General features: G+C 37.2%; 2 protein-coding genes across 3 annotated transcripts; one reads left to right on the forward strand and one right to left on the reverse strand.

Annotated features, from left to right (window-relative positions):
* The first annotated feature begins 310 nt into the window (after window positions 1–310).
* On the forward strand, window positions 311–17,534 carry LOC135090140 (5-methylcytosine rRNA methyltransferase NSUN4-like). 2 transcript variants are annotated; one of them, XM_063986529.1, is made up of 11 exons: window positions 311–632; window positions 1,448–1,621; window positions 4,222–4,383; window positions 4,977–5,180; window positions 6,876–7,037; window positions 8,601–8,763; window positions 8,927–9,042; window positions 9,532–9,698; window positions 10,118–10,255; window positions 10,597–10,750; window positions 17,139–17,534. In XM_063986529.1, exons 1-10 carry the CDS (start codon window positions 561–563, stop codon window positions 10,739–10,741), a joined length of 1,503 nt encoding a protein of 500 aa, XP_063842599.1. In that variant the 5' UTR covers window positions 311–560; the 3' UTR covers window positions 10,742–10,750; window positions 17,139–17,534. The 2 variants fall into 2 exon arrangements, with proteins under 2 accessions (XP_063842599.1, XP_063842610.1); XM_063986540.1 differs by having other exon boundaries at window positions 312–468.
* Window positions 12,464–23,018, reverse strand: LOC135090151 (thioredoxin-related transmembrane protein 1-like). The gene is made up of 6 exons (XM_063986553.1): window positions 22,813–23,018; window positions 21,325–21,486; window positions 20,394–20,550; window positions 17,195–17,314; window positions 16,601–16,693; window positions 12,464–16,432 (listed from the first exon to the last, which is right to left on the reverse strand). Exons 1-6 carry the CDS (start codon window positions 23,001–23,003, stop codon window positions 16,151–16,153), a joined length of 1,005 nt encoding a protein of 334 aa, XP_063842623.1. The 5' UTR covers window positions 23,004–23,018; the 3' UTR covers window positions 12,464–16,150.
* Window positions 23,019–25,698: the final 2,680 nt, after the last annotated feature.

The following is a 25,698-nucleotide window of genomic DNA, read 5'->3' on the forward strand; positions in this document are numbered from 1 at the left end:
GCTGAGAAAGGATGAGTTTTGCTGTGGTTGTGTGGAGTAAATAGATAATGGAGATGAAGGAACATTGAAGGAGGTCTTTGTCCTGCAAAGGAATTATAAATGTTATTGAAGATGATGACAGGTAAATGACGAACGTGTCATGGTACAATTAATAAATGGATTGAAGTATTTAGTATTGATATTATGCGAACAGTTTTTGTGAAATAAATTTACTTAATTCACAGTAGAGAGAGAGAGAGAGAGAGGAGGGTGGGTGGGTTGGTAGGGGAAAGGGAGAAGTTTACAGTTACTAGGGCGGATGGTACAGTACCATCATGCACCAGCTGATCGTAAGCCTACAGGATGACCTAGACCCAGAGTCCGAGACCCCTCTCTTCATATTTTCTACAACGTTTCCTGAACTACGTAGACTGCTCTGGCTCACGAAGATCAAGACCTCACAGAGCCTCGATTCGGATCCTAAGCGACGTAAATAAACAGCCGGTGTTATTTGCTTCTACACGCTGCTGTGATATATTTCTGTGCTCGTCTGTAGATTGTGACACATTAGCACTGACAAGATGCTTGGTATTACTGCAAAAGTGAGGAGAGAGAGCAGGCTGATATGGTACTTACAAAAACGATTTAAAAAGGTAAATAGAAATGTTTCCTGTCGGTGAATTGTACTGGTCAAAGTTGACATTACAGTGTTGGTAGGGAGTTAATCAGGTAATCGTCACTGATGAGATTTAAATGTCTGAAACAAAATTAATTGAAATTGTTTATCCCTGTATACTTGTCAAATAAAATCGAAGTATTGTACTGACGTAAGTTGACAGTGCGTAATTGCTTAGGAGTCAATCAGGGAAGTATAATTTATGTACACGTATTCATGTAAGAATTATTGAAATAACTTTAGCCTGTAAATTTTGAGACTATTTATTTTAGCAGATTTTTTTTTTTATCATGATCTTCACAGTGAAGGAATCAGCAGTGACGTCAATGAACCAAATTAATCTAAACTGTAAACTAACATAGGTTACGCTAATGTTATTTCGATATTATCTGATGTGTGTACTTGTATTAGTAAACATCACTACCATGCATGAGGCAATGAGAAAAAATTGAGAAATTGAATTATTAGATATATTAATGGGTTTGGGATCACGTGAAATACTGTGACCCTAGCTTCACTTATTAGGTTAAGTCAGGTCACATTTCCTAACCTAACCCAGTCTTACCTCACCTAAACTAATCTAATCTAACATTTGCCATCTATGATGTTCATGTGATCCTGTTTTTCCATTCCATATATACAAAGATAGCCAGAATATTATCATGCTTTTAGAATGAATATGAGAAGTAATGCTAAAATTTAAATACGCTAATCTGATTCTTAAGTTTAAATATACTGATTTGATCTTTTGCATTTTTTTTTTTTTTTACGTTCCTACGATCTTCACTTTAGGTTTCTGCCAAGGTGACCAACGTGGACCGGGCCCTGCAGTACTTTGACATCGCCATGCCCCCTGTGTACCAAGCCCGCTGGCCCTCCATCAGGCTGGCCCTCCTCTCCAAACAGAGATATGTCGCCCTCCTCAACAATTTTGCAGACTGCGACCACATCATTGAAGACCTTTATGTAAGTTACTATGGTACCACGTAATTATATGGATATAGTTGTGTTATGTATATTCATATTTTCGGTCTCATGGTGTTATTATGTACTCTAGAAATACTGTCTAGCTATCATTGCGTCCTGTACTAAACTTTATACATAGGAGAAAGATTACGAAAAGTTTAAGAAAAAGTACGAGTAGATGGTTTTCCTCCCCTCTCCCAAAAACGTCTATTCATACATCATTGAATGTGTACTCTTCAGAAAACCAAAAATTCCAGGCGAGAAAAGACCATTTGACTATTCTTTATAATAGACCTGCACTGTTCTGAGACTGTTGACCTCCAGGAAGGTTCCCATTCATTCTCCCATATGATTTTATGCTCTGGGTGGGAAGTTGGGTTTTTAGACGGGTATGGGGAATTTACGCCAAGTCACCACAAAAAAAAAATAAATAAAATAAAAATAAATAAATAAATAAAAAAATAAACTAATAAAAAAATAAGACAAATACATATCTAGGAAGTTTGTCAAAGTCTACGGAGATCAAGCTAATATCTTAAAAATACTTACTGTGTAGATATATAAATGCGTAAAAAATAAATAACAAATAAATAAATAAATCTTAACCTTATGTAATTTTGCTCTAACAAATGTAGCACTCGAACCCTACTCAAGCGCACATGAGTCACAAGACATGCTTGTAAATTTACAAGTAATAAATCCCTGAATTGGAGATACATACCTTGTGGGTGTCGCGGCCAAAAGAAACTGACAAAACCTCTTTTATCTGCTTCTGAAGTGCAGCGGGAAGGCCATCTTTACCAAATGGAATGGTCATTTCCTCTTTCTTTCTTCGGTACTTTAACGTTAGCATTCTTCCACTCCCGATGGTACTTGTGTACGCAAAACAAATCGAGGGTTCACTGTCAGGCGCTCAAAATTTTCCTTCGTTAGGTAGTCGTGTGGCTTGCAACAGTTACTAAAATTACTGTACGTGATATATATATATATATACATATATATATATATATATATATATATATATATATATATATATATATATATATATATATATATATATATATATATATATATTTATTTATTTATAGTTTAAGCTAATGTCCCCAATCTCTACCCACGGCCCACGGCGTTATTATTAATTTCCGACAAGTAGTGTAATCATTAGAAATGATGTGAATAGTGAGAACAAAATGAGGTAGGTTATTACCACGTAGTGTGTAATGGCTTAAACTATAATGAAACCATATATATATATATATATATATATATATATATATATATATATATATATATATATATATATATAATTGTCAGAAGCATATCAGTATCCCGAGTCTCCACTGCTATAACTATATTAAAAAAAAAAAATGCTTGCTGTGATTCTATACACACCGCCAGCGCTGTCCATCTACCTACCGACGCTTTTCTTTCGTTGGAATTTGGTTTCGTTGTCCTTTACAGTATGACCCTGAACACCATTTTTTTTTTTCTCTCTGGAATTTATAGGTAGTACATCTAATCAGTGCTTCTCTACGGAAATTGGACCATAATCGGAAGCGTATCTATGACTGGAACGTATGTGACTAATCACACATCTGCGCTACTCTCGGACATAAAAATTGCTGTATAATTCGGTTGGGACTCGTCTTTCACACACTGATATGAACAACAAAAAAAAAAAAGCTTCTTAAGAATGTTAACGAAGAATATATAGTTTTCTACATTCAAGCGATTTTTTTCGCAATATGGAACGTTAAAAGAAGCACATTTTCCTGCATTTATTAACAACCATTGTCTTGTTACACCAAAACAGCCTTCTCTCTAAGTCTGTCCTCCACGATGGCACGTATCACAAACCATAGTGTCTGCTAGAACACCATATAATAAAAAGTTCGTGATACGTTTTGTTTTTGTAAAATATTTGTGATAAAAATTAGCAATGCTGAAATCATGAGAGCACTGTACATCCACTGTCCATCACAAAAGTCAACAGGCAACTGAAGCAAGTGAACCGCTCTCCTGTTTGAATGAAACTTCCTTGTCCTATTACGTTATATAAGGAAATGCGTTGTTGCAGTTATTCCTGTACCTGAATCAAGGAAGCTAAATTAAGTATATTTAGCTTACTTAGCCTGAACATATACAGATGTAGACTGCTTGCGCATAGGCATAAAATATAGACAACAGTTGGGGACTTAGCCAAGTGCTGTAAAATGATTGGTTATATTTTAATTTTTTAACCGAAGTATTGGTTTCTGCACATTACTTCTTCTACCGACTTAATCCTAATTGTCTTGTGCATTTTTGTATATCGTTGCTTGTCACCAGAGTTGTGCGCATCCTTGCTATAAAGACTTTGCATAATAAAGATTGAACAAAGGAAACACGAATACAAATAAAAAAAAAAAAGTTTAAGTGACTTCAACGCTTTTACCTGGAAATATTAACTCAGAATGGAATTAATATATAGATGCTGGCAAGGTAAAGATAAGCTGAATAAATGAAATGGAGATATTTGTATTACACACACACACACACACATATTAAATTAAATTTCTGTTTTCCTCCATAGAAAAATATAATATGTCACTTTTATTTAGGATTTGGGAGCTATGGACATCAGGCATCAATATTCACACATTGTTGAACGAATGAAAACTGCAGAAGAAGCAAAGATGAAGGTGGCTGAGACTAATGAGTGTACCTCCCAGGAGCTAGACGACCAGCAGGACACCAAGCCTGTCAGGCCATCACTCATTGAGGTACGGCAGGGAAGGGAGTACAGACTTGAAATGTTATGGTTAAACTGATTAGTACAGGTGAGTTTTTTTTTTTTTTTTTTTTTTTATATAAGAGGGGACTCTGGCCAAGGGGGAAAAAGTACACAAAGTGAGTTCCCAATAAGTGTAACCCAAAATTTGAGAATATGTCTTGATAAGTAGCTATTAACTATAAACATGCTAAGTTTTGAGGAAGTTTTGCATTAGAAATATCATGAGTTATTTTATGCTGGTTGAGAATCTCTTATGTGGATTGCTAGGCATCAAAAGTGTTTGAAATTTGAGAATAATGTGGTACAGTATATCAGTTCTGAGATGTGTGCAAATAAAGGTACTATTGTATTTATTAGAAGTACCAATGCTCTGTATGAGTATTTGAGAACAGAGATCCAGGCAAAAGAAATCATCAGGAAACTTAGCTCCCATCATAATGGTAGACAAGATACACTCCCAAACCTCTGACTTGTGACCACGACTCCACTCGTTAGTTCAGCAGAGTATGTAAGACTCACTAGATGTACATAGTACCTCTTGTATATCAGTTTTCTTTGTATTAACAAATTTCAACTTTACAGCTTGATGATGATGAGTTAGCTGCCAGGGCAAACAAAGAGCCTATCAGTCGCTACCCAGAAGAATACCAGCTTAGAGCTCAGATGCAGGACCATGAGCCAGGAAGTGTTGATGTGGAGCACAGCAGCAGAGTCATCCTACCCTCAGAGGTGGGAATGGAAGGCGCCAACATCCTGCACGACCATGTACCAGCCACAAAACTCAAGGTACCATTCAGAACATTGTCTCTTGTACTCCTCCCAGACAATACTTGAGGGAATTGTCCATGGGGATAGTTTGAATGTACCAAAATATAGAGTGCAACTAAAATCTAGATGAGTTTAGGAAGCTTTACTGAACATGAGATGATGGCATATTCCAGAAAGCAACATATCTTTCAATATGACTTTTTGTTCTCCACAAAGGTAGACTGATATTAGCCTTTAGGGTTTGTTTTGCTGTGGATGGAGGAAAAGATGTAGAGATGAGGTTTGGAATGAATGAAGCAAGAAGGGTGCAGGGAGAAATGAACTGAGTGTTTAGATGTAGATTGCTTGAGATGGAAGCAAATAGGAAGTTGTTTAAGGGAATATTAGTATTGGCTGCATTGTATGTACTGTATTTGATGGCTTATAAGAAGCATGGGCTTATAAGATGCAGGCATTGAAAAATAAGATAAGATAAATAAAATAAATAAATAAATAAGTAGGTTTAATATGAAGTGAAGGGTTTCACCTGACATTTGAAGCCCTCTCATTTGTATTCAGATCCTTATTAGATCCCAATATTTTACATTTAAAAACCATCCCAATATTTTACATTTAATTTATATATATATATATATATATATATATATATATATATATATATATATATATATATATATATATATATATATATATATATATATATATATATATATATATATATATATATATATATATATATATATATATATATATATAATTTTTAATTTTTAATTTTTTTATTTTTTGTAATAATTTAATATATTTTCAAAACATAAGGATGCATGAAAATAAATTTATCTTATTCTCTACAACGTATTTTTATTTGAAATATTCAGTACATTTCTAAATCAAAAAGTGTGAAAATAAATTTGTTCTATTCATGTCTTACCTCAAGGAATAATGGCATCATAATAAGGAACACAGTGAATCTTGTGCATGTTGTCAGCTTTGGTGTGTGACTGCGAGTTTGTTTTGGTACATACAATGTAAGTGTCATCATTTAGTTTCATCCTGACTGGTGTTATTATATGTGAATTACCAATATGACCTGTTATACATTGTTACCTTGCAAAAAAAAAAAAAAAAAATGTTTTTGTGGTGTAGAAGCGATTATCACTTTGTTTACATTTGCGAAGATGTTTGGGGGTTTGATTTAAGGGCCACTGATGGCGCTCCATAGTCTCCAAAGTCACTTGACAGGCACTCCGGGATGGAATGTTGCTATAGACTTACCACTAGCCACTGCCCCAAAATCTGAATCTTGGCCTTATAAGGTGCAGGATTATTTTCTGATATTTTTTTCTAAAAAAGGTGCTTCTTATAAGCCATCAAATACGGTTGCTGAAATATGGAATAACAGACAAAGGAAGAGGAGATCAAATTTAATCAAGAGTAAATGCCAAGGAACTTGTGTAAAGTAACATATTTTTACACATAAAGGAGGCTGGCCAAAGGCTGAAAAAATATAATACAGCACCTTAGTATGGATCAAGTGAGAAATGGAGAAAGTCAGAGTAGAGCTTATAAACTGATTCATGTTTTCTTTCTTCATTCCAATGAAAGCTTTAAGAAATAAGAAATGAAAGATCCTTCTGTGTCTTTCCTCTTTCATTGAGCCAGGTTTTATAGAACTGGTGTATCACATCAAAGTGTTTACTAGAGTATGAATTACAGGGACTTGAGAATTGGATAGAGGAGACTGACTTTTTTGTGAATACCAGTCTTGGAGATGATGAGATTGGTATCAAGAGGGAAGCACAAAAGGAGCCAGTCAATCTTCCATCACCACTCAAGGTCTTCTCATTCACCAAGGGGGACATAACTGACTTTCCACAGGTATGTTTTTTTTATTTACACATCTGTATCTAATTGAACTAAGAGAGTAGATATATTTTGAAAAGTGGACCTTTCAGTTAAAACTAATACTACTGGGTACTGTATATTTTGTTTCTCTTACTAGGCTTCATAAGATTGACATGATCTCATAATATCTTAAGATAGAGACCATTATATATAATAAAAAGTGTGTGGAATAAAGAAGAGTAGTATGTGTGATAAGGGTTGTTGAACTGTTTTCATATTATATTGGTTACTTCCTCTAATAATATCTTTGAGCGTTGACAGCTTAATTTAGAGACTATTAGATGCAAGAAAATATGTATGGAGCAAGGAAGATTGGTTTTGTGTGTGATGAGATTGTTGAACTGCTGTTGTTATTGTAGTATAATATTATATTGATTACAGTAGGGTACACGACAAGACATGGTCATTATGATATACAACTACAGTAACACACTGAAATTTTAATTAATATTTAATCAGAATAATGAACCTAAACTGGCATAATGAACTTGCCACTCATGTGAGCAATGGAATAAAAATTCAATGAATCAAAACTAGCAAGATGAACTTGCCATTTGTGCAAGCACTGAAATTTTAATGAAAATTTAATTGGAATAACAAACTAAAACTTGCAAGACTAACCAGCTGTGCAAGCCGCTGCTCACCTATCTGCCACCTGTCCCTTCCTCTCTGTTTTTCCTTTCCTCTCCTTTTGTCTTGTCTCAAATCTCCCTCCCTGTCACCTCCCCTCCCCCTCATTCATTTTATGTCATTTTTGCTTCATCCTTTCTCATTCTTTCTCATTCTTGTATATGTAATTCCATTTTCATCCTCAATTAGTCTCATTCTATTTAACAATCCTTAGGATTGTTCTTACTTTCTCAGAGAGAGAGAGAGAGAGAGAGAGAGAGAGAGAGAGAGAGAGAGAGAGAGAGAGAGAGAGAGAGAGAGAGAGAGGGAGGAGAGAGAGAGAGAGAGAGAGAGAGAGAGAGAGAGAGAGAGAGAGAGAGAGAGAGAGAGAGAGAGAGAGAGAGAGAGAGAGAGAGAGAGAGAGAGAGAGAGAGAGATCTGACTTAGGCAGGATTTACTGTGTGTATATGCATGACACTGACAGTAAGTAAATGCAACCAATACTTGTCAAAGCAGTGCAAAACTCGTGGTGATAATGTGTGAAACTTGGGATGGTAAGAATTTAGGACTAGGCGCAAAACTCGGGAGGGTCCTGTATATATTTTGATGTTTTCTTTTAATTGTGGAATTCTTTATATTACTTTCTGGTTTCCTGAACAAATTAATTTTTCCCATATGTTCTTCAGTCACCATAATGCATATTTGCCATAATGAATGCTCTGTTGGAATGAATTATGTTTGTTGTTGCATACACTACTGTACTTCCTTTAGTAATATCTTTGGTTGTTCACAGCCTAAGGTAGAGACCAACAGATGCAAGAAAAATGTGTGTGAAGCAAGGAAGAGTGGTTGCATGTAATGGGACTGTTCAACTGTTTCTGTATTATATTGATAATTTCCTCTAGTAATATCTTTGGGTGTTGACAGCCTAAGATGGACAATCAGATGAAGGTCTTCACACACTACGTTATGGATGGGGCGTCACTCATGCCAGTCCTTGCCCTGGACCTTCAGCCCGGGGAGAGGGTGCTGGACCTGTGTGCTGCACCGGGAGGCAAGACTCTTGTGGCACTTCAGACTATGCTGCCTGGTGAGTTCAGTTTCTCAGTCATGGTATGAGGTCAAGTAACCTTTCATATTTGCTTCCACTGTGTTTTGTGCTTTTCCTTCCATTTGAAGTCCTCCTATTTCTTTTACTGTTATGGGCAAACTGTTATGAAGGTACTAATGGCGAATGATTCCTCCCACACCAGGAATAGTAGTGAGCAATGATGTTTCGCTGGGAAGGGTCAGGAGGTTAAACAATGTGTTGAGGCAGTATATACCTTCCTGCTTGAGCCAAATTCAGGAATCAATAGTGGTAACTCAGGTGAGTAGATTTCCTGAGCTATGAATACATTGGCTTAGTATAGTAGTAATTGGTAAAACACTTTTAACTATGTATTTTGTATCCAATTACTTGCATCAGTTTCTCTTTACATTGTATAGACTAATGTCCCAAAATTTAAAACTAGGGATTCCATTTATGGCATATGAATTGAAAGAGAAAAATACAGTGGGCTTGAATTGATAATAAGGATATACCAATGTGGAATGGTTAATGTGTGTGTAGGAGAATGGTTCCGTGTAGAGAGGGAGATATTGCAAAAATAAAGGATTATGATGTAGAATGAGACACACACAGATAGGACCGAGTTTCAGTGCTTCTGCTGTGGCCACTTCATTGAAAGTTATCAGTGACTGGCATCAAAATGGACTAAGCTAGACAAACTTGGTCATTTTTTTGTGTAGTTTTATACATTTGAAAGTTCTTTTTACTCTTTTTTAGCACCTGAGAAATTAATTGTGGTTTCACCAGAGAAATGGCTGCATACCTTGGGAGCAAGAGGGATTTGACAAGGTGCTGGTTGATGCCCCCTGCCTCACTGACAGACATGTGCTGTATGAGAGTGACAACAGCATTTTCAGTCCCAAGAGAGCAAAAGAAAGACTCAGGTTACCTGACTTACAGAGTGCACTGTTGGTGTGAGTTTTCCTTGTTGTTTAATATGATGTATTCAAAACTCCCACACTTGCTGAAAGCAACTCATCCACCTCAGAATATTTCATGGATTGTTATGTAATGTAATATATAAATCATTGCATAAACTAGAAGAATTGTATTCTTTTTGTGGAGAAAAGGAGAGACTGCATGTTTAAAGGGAGAAAAGAAAAGATACTGATATTTTTAATCCTTTCATTACTGTAGTCATCCAGAACACTGTAAAACATTAGTTTGTTTCATTTCATATAAAATAAAAGCATAGGAAGTTAATTTTGTCTTTAACAGGTTGCAGAAGTACTTTAGAGGCTATAGTATAAAATGTGTCTGAAAATTTGATTATGGAAAATCTTGTATAACATTATAAGAGTTTTACATTGTGGCAATAAAACTGTTATTGCAGGTCAGCACTACAGATGGTGAGGCCAGGAGGTACAGTGGTGTACTCCACCTGCACCCTTGCACCACTACAGAATGATGGTGTCGTGCACATGGCTCTCTCCAAGATATGGCAGGAGACCACCATTGACTGCTGTGTGGTGTAAGTCCATAAATCCCCCTGCAATCTGGGGTAACCTTAGTCAGCTGTTCCAGTATGTTTTTACAGTGATACTCTTCTAAAACAGTTGGCTGCTGACCTTAAAAATCTGTTATTGTAAATTCTTCACATGAATAATGAAGTCCCCATTTCTTTTTAGTTTTTGGGAGTGAAATTATTAGTGATAGTGAAAATAGGTGTAGGCAGAAGTACATCATATTTCAGTGGAAATGAAGAAAATATAATACATAACCTATCACCAAATTGATTTACCTGACCAACTTGGATCAGAGATTTTAATATTTTATTCATTTAATTTTTTCATGATAATTCCTCTTCCACAGAGATCTGACACATGCCATGCGTCCTCTCAGCTTCCTCTACCGGCTGGGTACCAACTTGGGTCTGCGTTATGGCCAGATAGTGTTGCCATCCCTCTTTTCCAACTTTGGTCCAATGTACTTTGCAAAGATCAAGAGACTAAAATGAGATACTATGGTATGTAGCATGAAAAACATCTCAACTCATTTCCATATTGCTAAGAGTGTGGACCAATAATCCTGTGTTGTATCTGTGTGTTATACATAAGAACAGAAATGGCATATGCCACACCAAGTTGAAGTAATGAACAGAGAATAATGGTAAGAACAGGGAGGTTTAGAGGAAGGTACTTGCAATGAAGGAGCCTTATTCCAGATTAAACTGTCCAAGCTGTGCAGGTGATACTCATAAAGTGAGGGCAGGCATATTTTCTCCTCTCTGTTGGGGACAATGGGCTAAGAGAGTGGTGTGAATAAGTGTAAATATGTGTATGCTACCTCCACTTTCAGGGGAGACAGCCTTGGTATACAGGGTGCGTATGGTAATTGTTTCGTTGTTTCAAGGACACGGTGTTGAAACACGCGGATAACCACACCTCTCAAAACAAAAGCAACTGATCAGTATACATTGAGACTTTGTCCCAGCAACACCTTGCGTCCATGGAGAGCTTTACATTTCCTCATCTATGGAAAAGGCATGCAGTACTTATGTTAATCTCTGCCAGACACAGCAGCAGCAAGATTTCAGAACTGCTAAAAGTGACTGAACAGTTCGTCAGAACCATCAGGAGGGAGTTGATTTCTTCTAAGATTATGAAGGTGTTGCCGAGAGGAAACATCGTTCTCAATGATTGGACACCATCAGGGACGCCAAATTTGTCACTCAATTGCAAGCCATGGTTGATGAAGACCCCAGCCGGTCCATGAGGTCCATTGCCAGAGAGTTGCAAGTGTCTGAGGGCACCATAAGGAAGTGTTTGCATGAAGATATCAGATACAAGTAATAAAAGATGCGTAAGGGTCAACTCCTCTACACAAAGATGCAGGAGAACCGCTTCAAGAGCAAGAAGATGCTCAACAAACTGAAGCACCCTCTGAAGAATGACATGCTCTGGTTCTTTTCAGACAAAAAGAACTTCTGCCAGGATCAGACCCACAAATCTCAGAACAACAGGTGGTTGGCTGTCTGTCCCTAGCATGTGCCAAGAGTCACGAAAACCAAGTTTCCTGCAACTGCCACAGTGTTTGGGGTAGTCTGGGACAAGTCATGCCTCTGTTCTTCTTTCCCCAGGGGCTTGGGGTGAGCACTGAATTGTACGTCGACATCCTACAGACCCATGTGAAGCTGTAGATTGAGGAAGTAGCTGCTGGTAGACCCTACATGTGGTAACAGGACTTGGCACCTTGTCGCACCTCTTGAAAATCTCAGAAATGGCTCTCTGACAATTTCTTTGACTTCATTGCCCTTGATGTGTGGTCCCCTAACTCACCTGACCTCAACCCAATGGACATACACTATTTTGTATGGGGCGCAGTTGAACGAGACACTAACCACACCCCATGCAAGAGTAAGTAAGGATGATCCGATCAGTCGAATCAAGGTCGTCTTCACCAATCTCTCAAAGGAGGTCGTGAAGAAGGCCTGTGCCAGGTTTCGAGGGCGTATTGAGGACGTTATTGATGCCAAGAGCGGATTCGTCAAGTAACAGGACACCAGAAGTGTGCTGATACAGTCTGTTTTCTTTTTTGTAATAAATGCATTTTCAACTAAATTGTGACTTTTTTTGTGACCCTAAAAAGTTAAACAATTACTGTACGCACCCTGTATGTATATATATGTATGACTACACATTTCTTTTTATATTGCCAGTATGGATATTTAAAGAACAACTTAAAAAAGTGTTTATTATAAAATAATTATGCACATTGAATCATGTGAAGCACAGTGTTAAGTTAATAATAACTGATGGATGTGGTAAACTAGCTGGGAAACAATGACAAGCTCCCCATCATCAATGGTCAACAGATTTCCAGGTTCAGAGTAACTGCTAGATTAGAAAACTGGATTTGACATCACACTGCTGAGGGTTGGTAATGCAACAATAATTATTTCAGTCTCATCAGCATTAATAAAATCAAGGAAAATATGCAAGATTTTACTTTTTTTTCACATTAAATGGTGGTGCAGATGACATTTTATGCAGTGCCTCATACTTGTATTTTGAGTTAACATTTACTTCCCCACATATAATCTACTAAACATAAAATTTCATTCCTGGATTGCTAAGTACAGGGCACCCTACACTTAGAGAATGTCTTGATACTGATGTGTCATGTGCATGTTTCCCTCTCCAGTGCATACTGGTACAGTCGTGGTCAGAAGTCAAGTATGATGCACTCACACGTGTTTTGCTTTTTCTCAGTTGCAAGTCATCTGATTTGTTGGCAATCTCCTTAAAATCTGACAACTGATATACTGGCAGATCAAAGGACATGACTGAGCGAAAACAAAACAGTGGAAGTAATTGTAGCATGCTATCTGACTACTAATCATGACAGTACTGAGGACATATGACTATACTACACCTTTGGGTTACTGGTAAAATGGATCAGAACACAACTTGCCACCATAGCACCTCATGGAAACATCAGATCAAATAGGAGTAATACAAGTTACAAGCCATAACAAAACATACTTTTGCCAATTCATGCTCGCCAACACACACATGAACTGAAAAATTCTCATGTAAGCCTGAGATGTGCAGCAGATTTTCATGATGGCATATTATTGAAAGAAATTTCTTGACTTTCAAATATTAATTCTGTCATAATAATTTAGGAAAAGAAAGTGCTTACAGTAACAAATCTGACAAAACATTTCAGACACTTTCACACACACTAAATTGCTTGGTATAATTTAAGTTACACATGAAATGATAATGAAGTTTTCCCATATAGTGAGTACCTACCATAAACCATTACTTAGAGGCACTATAGTATCATATCCATGCTCAGTATATGACAGGGATAGTCATTATTAATCATATTCAGCTTATCCTGTATGGACAAGAAGTTAATTATCACCATCAATTACACATCTACTAAGGAACAGGCCATTCATGACCCATCACATTACTGAACAGAATTTCCTCAACACATCATGTCTAAGTCTTGCCTGTAGGTTCTTCTTGTCTCATCTCCAACTTGTCTTCATCTACTCTGCTTTTGATCCAGTCACTCAGGCTTCTGCCACATCTGTTGTGTGCTCCTTGAGCCAAGAGTCATGTACTTCTCCATTTCTACTCTATTATTAACAAGCTACACTTTCAAGTCTAGAACTTAATACCCATACTCATGTCCTATACTCCCTGTTTGCAAGACATGCATAAATCAGAACCATAAAGAGATACAGATGGAAGATTATCAGATTAAGTAAAAGATAAGGAAGTTTTAACATGTTCACATGAGGATGATTTATTAATGTGTTTTAGTGTCTCTATTCATAAAAACTAACTAAATATGGGAGCCATGGAAGTCCACATGTACTAATTCTATCAGAGGACATAGTGATCAATGATATAACTTACTCGGTATTCTGCTTACTTGTATTCTGCATACTCCTAACTATTAAGTCAGGCACTAGTGTAGTCCTAAGCAATTCATCATCCAACACTACGTCCCACTAACAATTTATGAGCAACATTCAGCACATCACTGTCAGTTCTCCAGAAACATGGTAGTTGATAAATTTGTTTGATTTAAAATTTATATCACAGGATGAACAGCTGAAAAATAAGTACATCTTCACATTTGTGCCTAATTTACAACATAAATAAAGTCAGTAACACTGGAAAAACAACTATCACAAAGTGTTAATGGAAATTCATAAGCAAGAACTTCATATCTCATACTGCTTGTCCTCAGTGAAAACATTACTAATGAACTAATTGTTATTTATAATAATGCCAGACCAAACACAAACAAGAGGAAATACTGGAACAAGATGATAATTACCTAATTACTGAAATGAAGCAACATTCTGGTGTCAGGCAACAGAGACTGTATGGTGTCAAGTCATATTATTCCCAGTAAATAACTGAAAACTCTGGAGTCATGCTCATACCAAATTATCAGTTTTAAGCAATAAACCCTTCTACAGAAATCTCATATTAACTGAGAAAACTTTAGGTTCTGAGCCTAATACTTATCAATTAATATGTACTTATAATATTTAAAGGCCATGAAAATACCTCTATATAATGAATCTTCAATCACAAAATTATATTTTGTTGGTTAAAATGAAAAGGAAAGACCTTTCACATTAAAGCAAGAGTACCATTGTACATACATGCACAAGCTCCCATAGCTTTCAGTCAGTGATTTCAGGGGGGTGAAATTAATCTTCACAAGTTTCCAATGCGTTATGTATAATACGACTTAGTGTTCACAACAACCTTGGGTACAAAGCTTAACACAGTATCAGGGTTCCTTATCAGTCTACAGGTGACTCACAGCAGAATTTTAGTCTTATGAAAGGTTTTCCTGTTTTATCATCAGTGTGGTCCAGTAGGGTGAAAATAATAATTACATTCATAAATAAAAATGAGAGAAAGAAGAGCTATAAAGAAGTTATTTACTGACTGACATAATTTTACTAAGGGTGAAAAAGAAACTGGTTATTTCAAAAGCTAAACTATAATGAGCAAATACTGGTTTACTTAGGATAGTGGTCTGCAAACATCTTTAGCATCATAATATAAAAACTGATATTCCACAGTTAACAAAGGTCAAGTTTCCTTCATTTAGTTTCCATATTGTTTGCAGTTCCAAAATAACCAATAAGAAAAGGAAAAATTCCTAGAGGACTTCTGGATAAGGTTGATAACTTATGACAACACTCAAATTATGTTGTGTCATACATAAGCTCTATGTAGTCATAATACAAGTGAAAGAACCATATCAAGCCCTTCCTGCATGCTTTACTATCACCATGAGGCCAAGTTGTTATAAGAATATCTATTCTACATAACAGACTGACATCCCTGCAAAGGGGAGCAGCAGAGAAAAGTGCCTGCACACACACACACACACACACACACACACACACACACACACACACACACACACACACACACACACACACACATTCTCTAAGACTAAATTAAAAATCCATCTTAGTTCCTAGGCCTCTAGACAAAAACTGATGAAAGTATTTGATGCACTATTTAAGTATAGGAATAGTTTACTCTCTTCATGAAAGATTTTTATATTCTTGAAGACATTCAGATAGGCAACCAAGAAAGTAGTAAGTTCCTGTTATAAACACTCATTTATTTCCAAACAAAAAAGCCATTGGTGTCATTAAATAGTGGAATACAGTATAACCAAATTGGCTGACATGCACTGGCATTTGTTCAATTGCTTAAATATATAAGTTGACAAGTTTCTGTGAATCATACATATAACATTATTTAAGCAAGAGATAGAGCAGAACACTAAATTTGCCTTACAGGCTTGCTTTCTGGACTGAAACTGGAAGAGTGAAGTTTATACAGCTTACCTAGATAACCTAAATATGTTAGTCCTTCCTAGGGCGGCGGCGACGGACTTCTGGGGAGTTTTTGAGGTCCTCCTGCTGCTCCTCGTCCTTCTCCTCCTCCTCATCACCAGCTTGCGAGTCCTTGTCCTCTTCAGCCTGGGAGTCTTCCTTTCCTTCCCCATCACTGGCTCCTGACCTCCTCTCGTCATTATCATCTGCCTCATTGTCACTTCTTCCTCCTTCGGGCGGCTCTCCTTGAGTTGCCTCCTCCTTCATGTTGGCTTCTGCTCTAACTTCTGAATCCTCCACCAAATCTTCTTCCTGTAAAAAGGAAAATCCTTAATCTATTCATCCACTGGTTTAAATCCTGATGCTGAGAGAGAGAGAGAGAGAGAGAGAGAGAGAGAGAGAGAGAGAGAGAGAGAGAGAATCATTGGTGTGGCACTAATATCTTAGTGGCTACTGTATAAATAGATAGATCTTACTTACATCGTCATCTGCCTTTTGTCCAGCACTGGTGACGACAGTAGATGGTCCTGGTGCTTTTGGCGGGAACACAAAATCAATGATGCACACCAAAATCTGAAAGTTTAATTTTATTATTTAAATATTAAAAACTATAATTAAATATTAAAAACTATAAGAGTGGTAGTTAATACATGTGAAGTCACTCATTACAAATTGGATAAAATTGAAAAGGTAGGATGCATTTCTGTAACAGAAAAATTGCTGTAACAGAAAAATTGCATGAGCAGAAAGACATTTTTTTTTACCTTCACCACCATTCTCATGTGTGTTTATTTATAATATTACTACTTCGAAGCAACATTCCCTTCAGTACATATGAGGAATGTTCAAAAGTCCACATACTCTTATATGTCACTGCAGTTTTAATTTTAACATTCTTATGCAAAAACATAGCCATTTCAGTTATTATATAACATGCTTACTGTCAAACATAGCTGTTTTTTTTATAACAATTTAAGTTATAAACTTTAAGTATCTATTCAAAATCCTTTCCTTACAGTTATCACATGTTAAGTCCAGAACACCGTCACTTCAGCCAAACTAGACGCTACCTACCAGGCCCAGGAGTGCACCGACCAGGATGGTGGCAAGGGCAAACACCAAGTAGGAGCCCCAGGTGGGCAGGCCATACTCCTCCACCAACACAGAGTGGACAGAGCGCAGCACCATGGACAGCTGGAGAAAATGGATCACAAGTGAAGATAGAAGCCATGATAACAGCTGTTACCTGAACTTTAAATGAAATTAATAAAAAAAGTTGCTGAACAAATTTGATGTTGGTGCTACAAACTTAACTATGTAAAGAATTTAATTTCCTTTCCATCATGTACAAAAAATTTTCACATCTGTAAAGTACATGTGACTACATTGTTTGCAAATATATATTAACTTAAAACATTGTTTTATTTTAGACAGCCTGAGATATAATGATTTCTGATCACATGATGAACAATGAGCAAAATGGAACTGAAAACAAAAGAATCAATGAAATAAATATTTTTAAGAAAAAGATGATGTTATACATCCCACTGTCTCCCAATATAACAGCCAGACATCCCTTCCACTAGACGAGATCACAACCCTGAAACATGAACTCTCACACAAACATCCACACTCTGCCTGCTTCTGTATTTCCACCTTCCTATGACTTGAATTCCTTCAAGAGGGAGGTTTCAAGACACTTATCCTTCAATTTTTGACTACTGCTTTGGACCCTTTTTATGGGACTGGCATTTCAGTGGGCATTTTTTTTAATTGGATTTTTGTTGCCCTTGGTCAGTGTCCCTCCTACATTATAAAAAAAAAAAAAAAAAAAAAAAAAAAAAAAAAAAAAAAAAAAACACTCAATCATTCAACTCTAAGCTTGTTAGCTTCTATTAGGGAAATAAAATAAATTGGCAAAATATATAATTTGATAAATAGATGCCATTTTAATAACCTCCAGCCAGTCTGTCAATGCTGCCACTCTGCTGCTGATTCAACAAATCAGTTTGTATGTTATACTTTGGTTTTTGGCTTTAAGCAATGGTTTGGATTATTTCAATGATATAATGATGCATGGAATTTTGACAAGGAAAGAACATGGCAACTTAAATTCTGCAATGAATACTGTATGCAAACCCCTCAAAGCCTGGATTACTGGATGGTCAGATAGTCACAACCCACTGCATGACAGGCACAGGCACAAAACACTAACAGCAATATCAAACTACCAAGAGAAATTGCATTATAAATACTGATTTTGTGATGTATCAGAAATGGGAAGTTCTTTGAGACAGCATGTCACTTCTTGAATGTGTGCAAAACAAATATTTCCTCAAAATGCTACACTTAGAGAGAGAGAGAGAGAGAGAGAGAGAGAGAGAGAGAGAGAGAGAGAGAGAGAGAGAGAGAGAGAGAGAGAGAGAGAGAGAGAGAGAGAGAGAGAGAGAGAGAGAGAGAGAGAGAGAGAGAGAGAGAGAGAGAGAGAGAGAAAGGCATTCTCAAATTGTGCAAACAGATTAATTGGTGCTGTGTTCTCATTCCAGTGAAATTAATAAACTAAAGTTTGATGAAGGGTGAACAATGAATGTTATGCACTCCTGCTTAGGTGACAGAAAAACTACCTCCTACACCAAGTACCACTTAATGGACTGGACATCCAGTGCTTTATTCAGGTTACTCTGTCTGTCTTAAGAACATAAGAAAAGGGAAAAGGGAAGCTGCAAGTAGCTATTACTAGACCTGACATGTGGGAATCCCTGCAAGAAACTTAGCTATTTCTATTTTTCACCCTCATTCATACATAATTTTAATCTAATTTCCTTTTATAGATCTCTAATGACTAAGCAATAATAATCTGATTACAAAGCTAATCCCATTCATCTTATAAATATTACCGACATACCATACATTAATTGTATTTATCTATATTCCATGTCAAAGTTCCTCCAAGAGGTATTCCCCTTTTTAAAATGTGCCACAAAAATCCACCCACAAACTTCACCTTTAAATCTGATATACACAAAGAAACATTCAACAAAAAGTGAGTGGTGAATGTAAATAATAATAGTACTGCACTTTGGAATGCAAGTTTACCTGGTGTCACTCTGCTAAATAATGGTCAAATCTATAATATAAAACAGAATGCAGTAACCACATCAAGGCACAGAAGGATTTTTCTTAATTACTAATAATTCTACCAAAGCTTCTTGAATAAAAAGTATAAAGATACTTATGGGGAATAATGCTGGTTATTATGGAGCAATAAAGTTTAACCCTCTGGAACCTCAACTGATATCAAGAAATATTAACCTAGAGCAGGGTGGTCCAACTACAGGCCCATGGACCACAAGTGGTCTGCCAGTTGATTGTCTGTGGCCAGTGACTGCTTGTTATAAACTTATCTTGCACATGAAAAACCCAGATGAGGTTTCTGTGTCTATGAAATAGTAATAGGAAGTAGGATTACTAGGATTATATATATATATATATATATATATATATATATATATATATATATATATATATATATATATATATATATATATATATATATATATATATATATATATATATATATATATATATATATATATATATATATATATATATATATAGTGGCCCTCCCTGTAACTGTTTAGTGTTGAAGTGGCCCAAGATATTGAAGAAGTTGGACCACCATGACCTAGAGTCCTAGATTGTATTTGGTTCACAGAATCTTTGCATGTCAATTTTATATTGTAAATAAATTTTTACAATTCAATCTTTTGCACCAGAAGTAAACTTGTTCTGAGTTTCTTGTGACGTGGTCCTTAACTAGAATGATTAAAAGGAAAACAAAATAATGTGTCAACTAGTATAACTTGATTATATTTGGCAATTCAACAAAGTCCTCCTTTACCTTGACTGTGAATTTCATGTTGCATTCGTGATGTGCTGATCAGTTTCTGTGCTACTATACTGAAGTGTGACATGGAAAAACATGTATGCATTACTTACCCAGCTTGATAGTTTTCTAATTTTAACCTTTACAATGGGAGGAAAATAATTATATTTTCACATGGTGGGTTAAAGTGAATCCCATATTTTCCATGTTACACACAAGAAACCATGATTTTCATGATCTTAAAGTATATTCTATCATAAGTTTGCATATAAATACAGTGCAAAATCCTCTCGGACATAGCTAACTGTATTCAGTATCAGCACTCACAAAATTATGATTACTGTATTGACTCAAAATTGTGCTCTGGAAACAGAACCCTTACTCTACCTTAAAGAACTGTGCCACAATGGACATCTGCATTGAGGCTGGAGATTTCCAAGCAGGAACTTCCTCCACCTCCTCCCAGCGCTTCTCCTCAATGAAGCTCATGAACTCATCTTTGTCCCTTGAGCCACGGTACTGCCGGAACACCCCATCCTTCACACTGCAGGGAAACAAGGATAAGCATGAGATATCTTCAGCTTCACGTAATCACAAAACATGTATTAATGTTTCAATCAAGTTAACAAATAAAAGGTAAGAAAAACAGAAGTGTCTTCCATAATTCAAATGTAATAAATAAGAATATTAAATTAAATTGAATTTTCCCCTTCCTGATGCCAAACATAATAAATTATAATTGTAAAGATTGTATCAATTCTCAAGAAAAAATTACCTTTGAACTCTGTCACAATTATACAGGTTAAAAATAAGCATGAATGCAATCCATATAAAAGTAAAATTAAGGTCAATTCCTTCTTGATGCAGCATTACTGAGACTTAACAGCACCACACACCAAAGCTTTAATGTAGTAGTCATGTATGAGAACCATTTAGCAAGCCACTGAACTCTCATGAATTCTGTCCTCCGAGCCAGGGGCATGAAACTTTTACCAAATTAAACCCTACTTTAAACAATGAATAATCAATACAGATAATTACTTACTTTATTTAACTATTCAGTTTCAAATAGATACAAATAATGTTTGTTCTGAAATCAATAAAGGCTGATAAAAAGTCAACTGAGCCTTGGTGATCATTTATGGCCTGACTAGTAATGGGTTGTTGGTTAAGCAAGCTGCCATGAGTCCTGAAAGGCCCAATTCAAGGTGTTAGTGCCTTTCATGCCAAATTTATCCTTCCTTGAGACCTATTTAACATAGTAATCAGTTTGGTATGTCATCTTATTCTCTACCTACACACAATCACATGGCCTTACTGGTAGATGGTGGGGAGGGCAGTGACCATGAAGCGGCCGGAGAGTCCCGGGGAGGTGGTGACGTCCACTTGCCCTACGGAGATGCCCAGGTCATCGCTCCAACTTGCAAAGTCTTTCCAAATTGGTTTAAGGGCCTTGCATGCTGGACACCAGGGAGCAAAGCTGGAAAACATGAAAACATTAAACAATGTATCCTGTACTTAAAGAGGTTATAGACATACACTGTGCACCTATATATTTACAAAAAAATGTCTAGAGTAATATAGTAATATAATAATAATGAGAATAAAAATATTACATAATCTGTAGTACTTGTAAATCTACAGAAAACAGATCTATAATAACAATGCTCTGATAATATTCTGCGTCTGTAATAAATCTACCTTTTCCACAAACATATCTGATCAGAAATTCCTTTCATTGCTATGTGGCTGAGACTGTAGCAAGACAGTGAGTTTGACTTGCATGACCAAGAGATTGATGGACAGCAGTTTATCTTACTTTAGGAGTTGCAGTGAGGCTTGCCACCACTGGCTAAGATGCTAAATGTTTGAGTTACCTTTGAAGTGCCTCTCCTTGTAACATGGTTAAGATATGACATACAGTAGTTACTGTAAATTTGGGATGGTCCAGGTAGTGGTAAAGCTCCTATAGTTAGTTTTAGGTAGTATATATATATATATTAGCTTTCCCTACTTTAATACCCCAACTTTTGGCCAAGCTTAATGTGAATTGGGAGATAAATAATGAAAATGGAATAAATGTATGAAACTGCAGATCTACCAAGTTAAGCCAGAGCTAATTATACACAGATGACATAATGAAACCATTTAGTTACACTGGAGCTTAATTCAGAACCTTGCATGTCATCTGCTAAACAAGTGTTGTGGGATCCCCTGAACACCTGGTGAGGCCCTACACACCTGCAGCACACCTGGTGAATCTAATACATTGGGAAAACAACATAACAGCAATGCTTGCTGTAGCTCATTGGTTTACTGTTGAATGGTACTGAAGCGAAACAGGAAGTCGAGGCAATGCCAGCCACCATGTTTAAAATTTTATCTATACAGTTAACATTAAACAAATAAACTAATTTCAACTAAATATGTTGGTAATTCTGACTCATCCCTGATTAAACTTATGTCAATCCATCACATCATCTCTACAATGCACATCTGTACATCCATATATTATCAAGAACACAAGAAGAAGGAAATCATAAATTAATAATACAATTCATCACCAAAGGGTCACGTACGAGGGAAAACCCTAACCAGTGAAATTAATAGCGACTGACGCCTCCCATCCCCCAGGCCATGAGAACTGCCTTAGCACACCCACAGTACCCTGGTGGCAGGACATGCAGGCACCAGGTAACAGGACCAATAATGGGGATGAATCAGGCAGGCAGGGTGGCAGATCGGCGGAGCTACTACCACCACCACCACCGCCGCCACCGGAAGGCAGCCACTCCATCATACTTACAACTCCACCATCCACTCCCCCTCCAGCATTTGGTGCCAGTTGTCTTCATCGAGGTCTATCACGCCGGACTTTGCCGCAATCTGGGTAATAAGGAGGGAAATGAGCAGTGAAATGAGGAGCGTGCCTCTCCGCCTGTCAGCCGCCATGGTGGTGGTGATGTCACGCCCAAACAATACGTTCCTGGCCTCCATTGGTCCGTCCACCGCTCGTTTCCCGCCTTAGTTTTCAATCCCTAGCAAGGACAAGAGAGCATAAGAACATAAGGGAAAGTGAAGGAAGCCACCATGCCTATATGTGGGAGTTCAGCATCCTCTTTTAATTTTTAATAAGAGCGTAAACAGGGAAAGTTACATTGCTCCCAACCACCTTTGGTCTGTCCGCCGCACAGCGCTGATTTTGAAATGATTTCCCGCCTTCACTTCAATCTGAGAACTCAGGATCATGAGAAAAAACAGCAAAAAGCCAGGCCAATTCGTGGTCGTTCAGCTGACTTAATATACGAGCATAAGGAAAGCCCAGCTCCCTTTGCTCCTCCCGCCGCACATTTCCCGTCTTCATTTTCAATCTCACAAGGACTTGAGGACATATGAGTGAGAAAATCTGCAAAAAAAAAAAAAGCCTCCATATCTACTCATGGTAGTTCAGCATTCCTCTTAATAAGAATATAAGCACATAAGGAAAGGAAAGCTGCAAAAATCTACCAGGCCTAATTGTGGTAGCCCAGTTAACTTATAATAAAGAACAAGAACATGAAGGAAGCTACATTGCTTCCAGCTACCTCAGGTCCTCGCCCTGAACATTCCCCGCCTTCAACAAGAACATTGGATCATAACATAAGGGAAATGACAAAAAAGCCACTAGACCTATCGATGGGAGTCAGCATCCCTTATTAACTTCTAACAGGACTCAGGGAAGCTGTATTGTTCCCAGCCACCCCAGCATATCCTCACTCCGGACGTGTCCCGCGTTCCTTTTCAGTTACTAATATAATGATACGTCGCGTGGGGCATACTTGTCTGCCAAGGAATCTTAACCATTGTCTTCTAGACTTATATGGGTCTTAAGTAAACGAATACAATTTTTTCCTCAGCCAGCAGGGTGTGGCGAGTTGTACGGTCCACCGACTGATGCAGCGGTGAGGTCATGCGGCCCTAATGAACTCTAGAACAGCCCCAAGAAGCATTGCATTGAGGAATATACTGTATATATTGTATTTCATTCGATAATGATCAATTCGAATGAATGCCCCAAGAAGCAGTGCAATGAGGAATATACTGTAATATATTGTATTTCATTCGATAATGATCAAATCATACTCATGAATGCAAAATATGTATGATACTTAGCTTGTTTAACTTGCACTCATTATTCAAGCAATACATAATTACTATGACGTAAGCATCACATCATCCATATGATACTGCAGTATTTAAAATCTATCACATGTATAATTACATAAATTACTGTGGATGTTGACGCTTTGCTGAATCATGCGAAGTAAATTACAATGGTGACTTAACTGAATGGAAGATGCTTGAAAACAAAACGAACTAAGATAATATTGAAAACTGCACTCTTTACGCATTTTACAGAGCAGTTACTGTAGATGTCGACATTTTACCGAATCATGCATAACAAGTTACAGGGGTGACTTCACTAAATGAGAGACGCTGGGAAACGGGATGAGCAGAGATGATCAGAGGTTAAGCGAGGGTGAGGCATGAGGGACGGGTGGGGGCACCTAACGGGACACTGGAGGTCAGTTCACTGTGGTGACCCAGCCTGGGGCACCCCTCTCCCCCTCAGCACATGCCAGCCAGCGGGGGCATGGGGTAGCTCGGAGCAGGCCAAGGAATGGAGTAGAGCGAGGAGGAAATGTCACAGGCGTGAAGTTATTATACAGTATATATAATTTATGTTAAGTGCAATCTGACTGAAACTAAACTGGATAAAAGGAAAACAAAGTGTGATGACAATACACACACAAGGATCAAAGGCCCCTCAGCAAAAAGAAAAAAAATCTTTACGTAATTCATATCCCTATGCAAGAGCAATTAAGAACAAGGAGAAACAAAATGCATAATTTCAAGAATAAACAGGATAAATTAACAACACCCCAAAATAAACAGATCAAAGAAACAAACAGCATTCCCTTCTCGCTCACGGCCACACATCTGTCCATTTGTCACATCACGTAGTAAATATAGCAGCCCTCCCAGTATGCTGGGGAGCCAGGCGCACTGCAACGGGTGGCGGGGCAGCTGCGGTCCGTCACCAGGCTGGGCACACACTGCACCTGCTGCCCTCAGGCCCTGCACAATGTTACCAGTGTGTGTGAGGAACGGAGCTATCAGAATAACGTTCTCTCTCTCTCTCTCTCTCTCTCTCTCTCTCTCTGAATCTTCCATGTTTTTACCTTTATTATTTTACCATCATGTTTCATTTGTTTATTTCATGCGATAATGTGTGTGTGTGTGTGTGTGTGTGTGTGTGTGTGTGTGTGTGTGTGTGTGTGTGGGTGGGTAGGTGGGGTGGGTGGGTGTGCTTATTGGATTGTACTTTTGTGAATGCTTTGTTTTTGTTATGGTTTTAAATGCCTCCCTTTATTATGCTTGCTTTCATTGGCGTTTGTATTTTTACTTCTAATACTTCTATTCGTTTCATCATTGATGCTACGTGCTTATTTATATTTGTGTTAGCATTATTTTTAATCTTTTGGATATGCACACATTCTTTTCTTTTGGACTTTTGCTATGTTTTACCTATCATGGTATCGAGTTGGCATATTGTTTGGTGGCCACAATGTAATACTGTTTTCATAATTCCGAAGGACCACAACGTCTCCTGCATTTATTATGTACATCTACAACCTTAGTAGTCAATAAA

This window comes from Scylla paramamosain, chromosome 3 (assembly GCF_035594125.1).
Source record: "Scylla paramamosain isolate STU-SP2022 chromosome 3, ASM3559412v1, whole genome shotgun sequence".
NCBI classification, from domain to species: domain Eukaryota; kingdom Metazoa; phylum Arthropoda; class Malacostraca; order Decapoda; family Portunidae; genus Scylla; species Scylla paramamosain.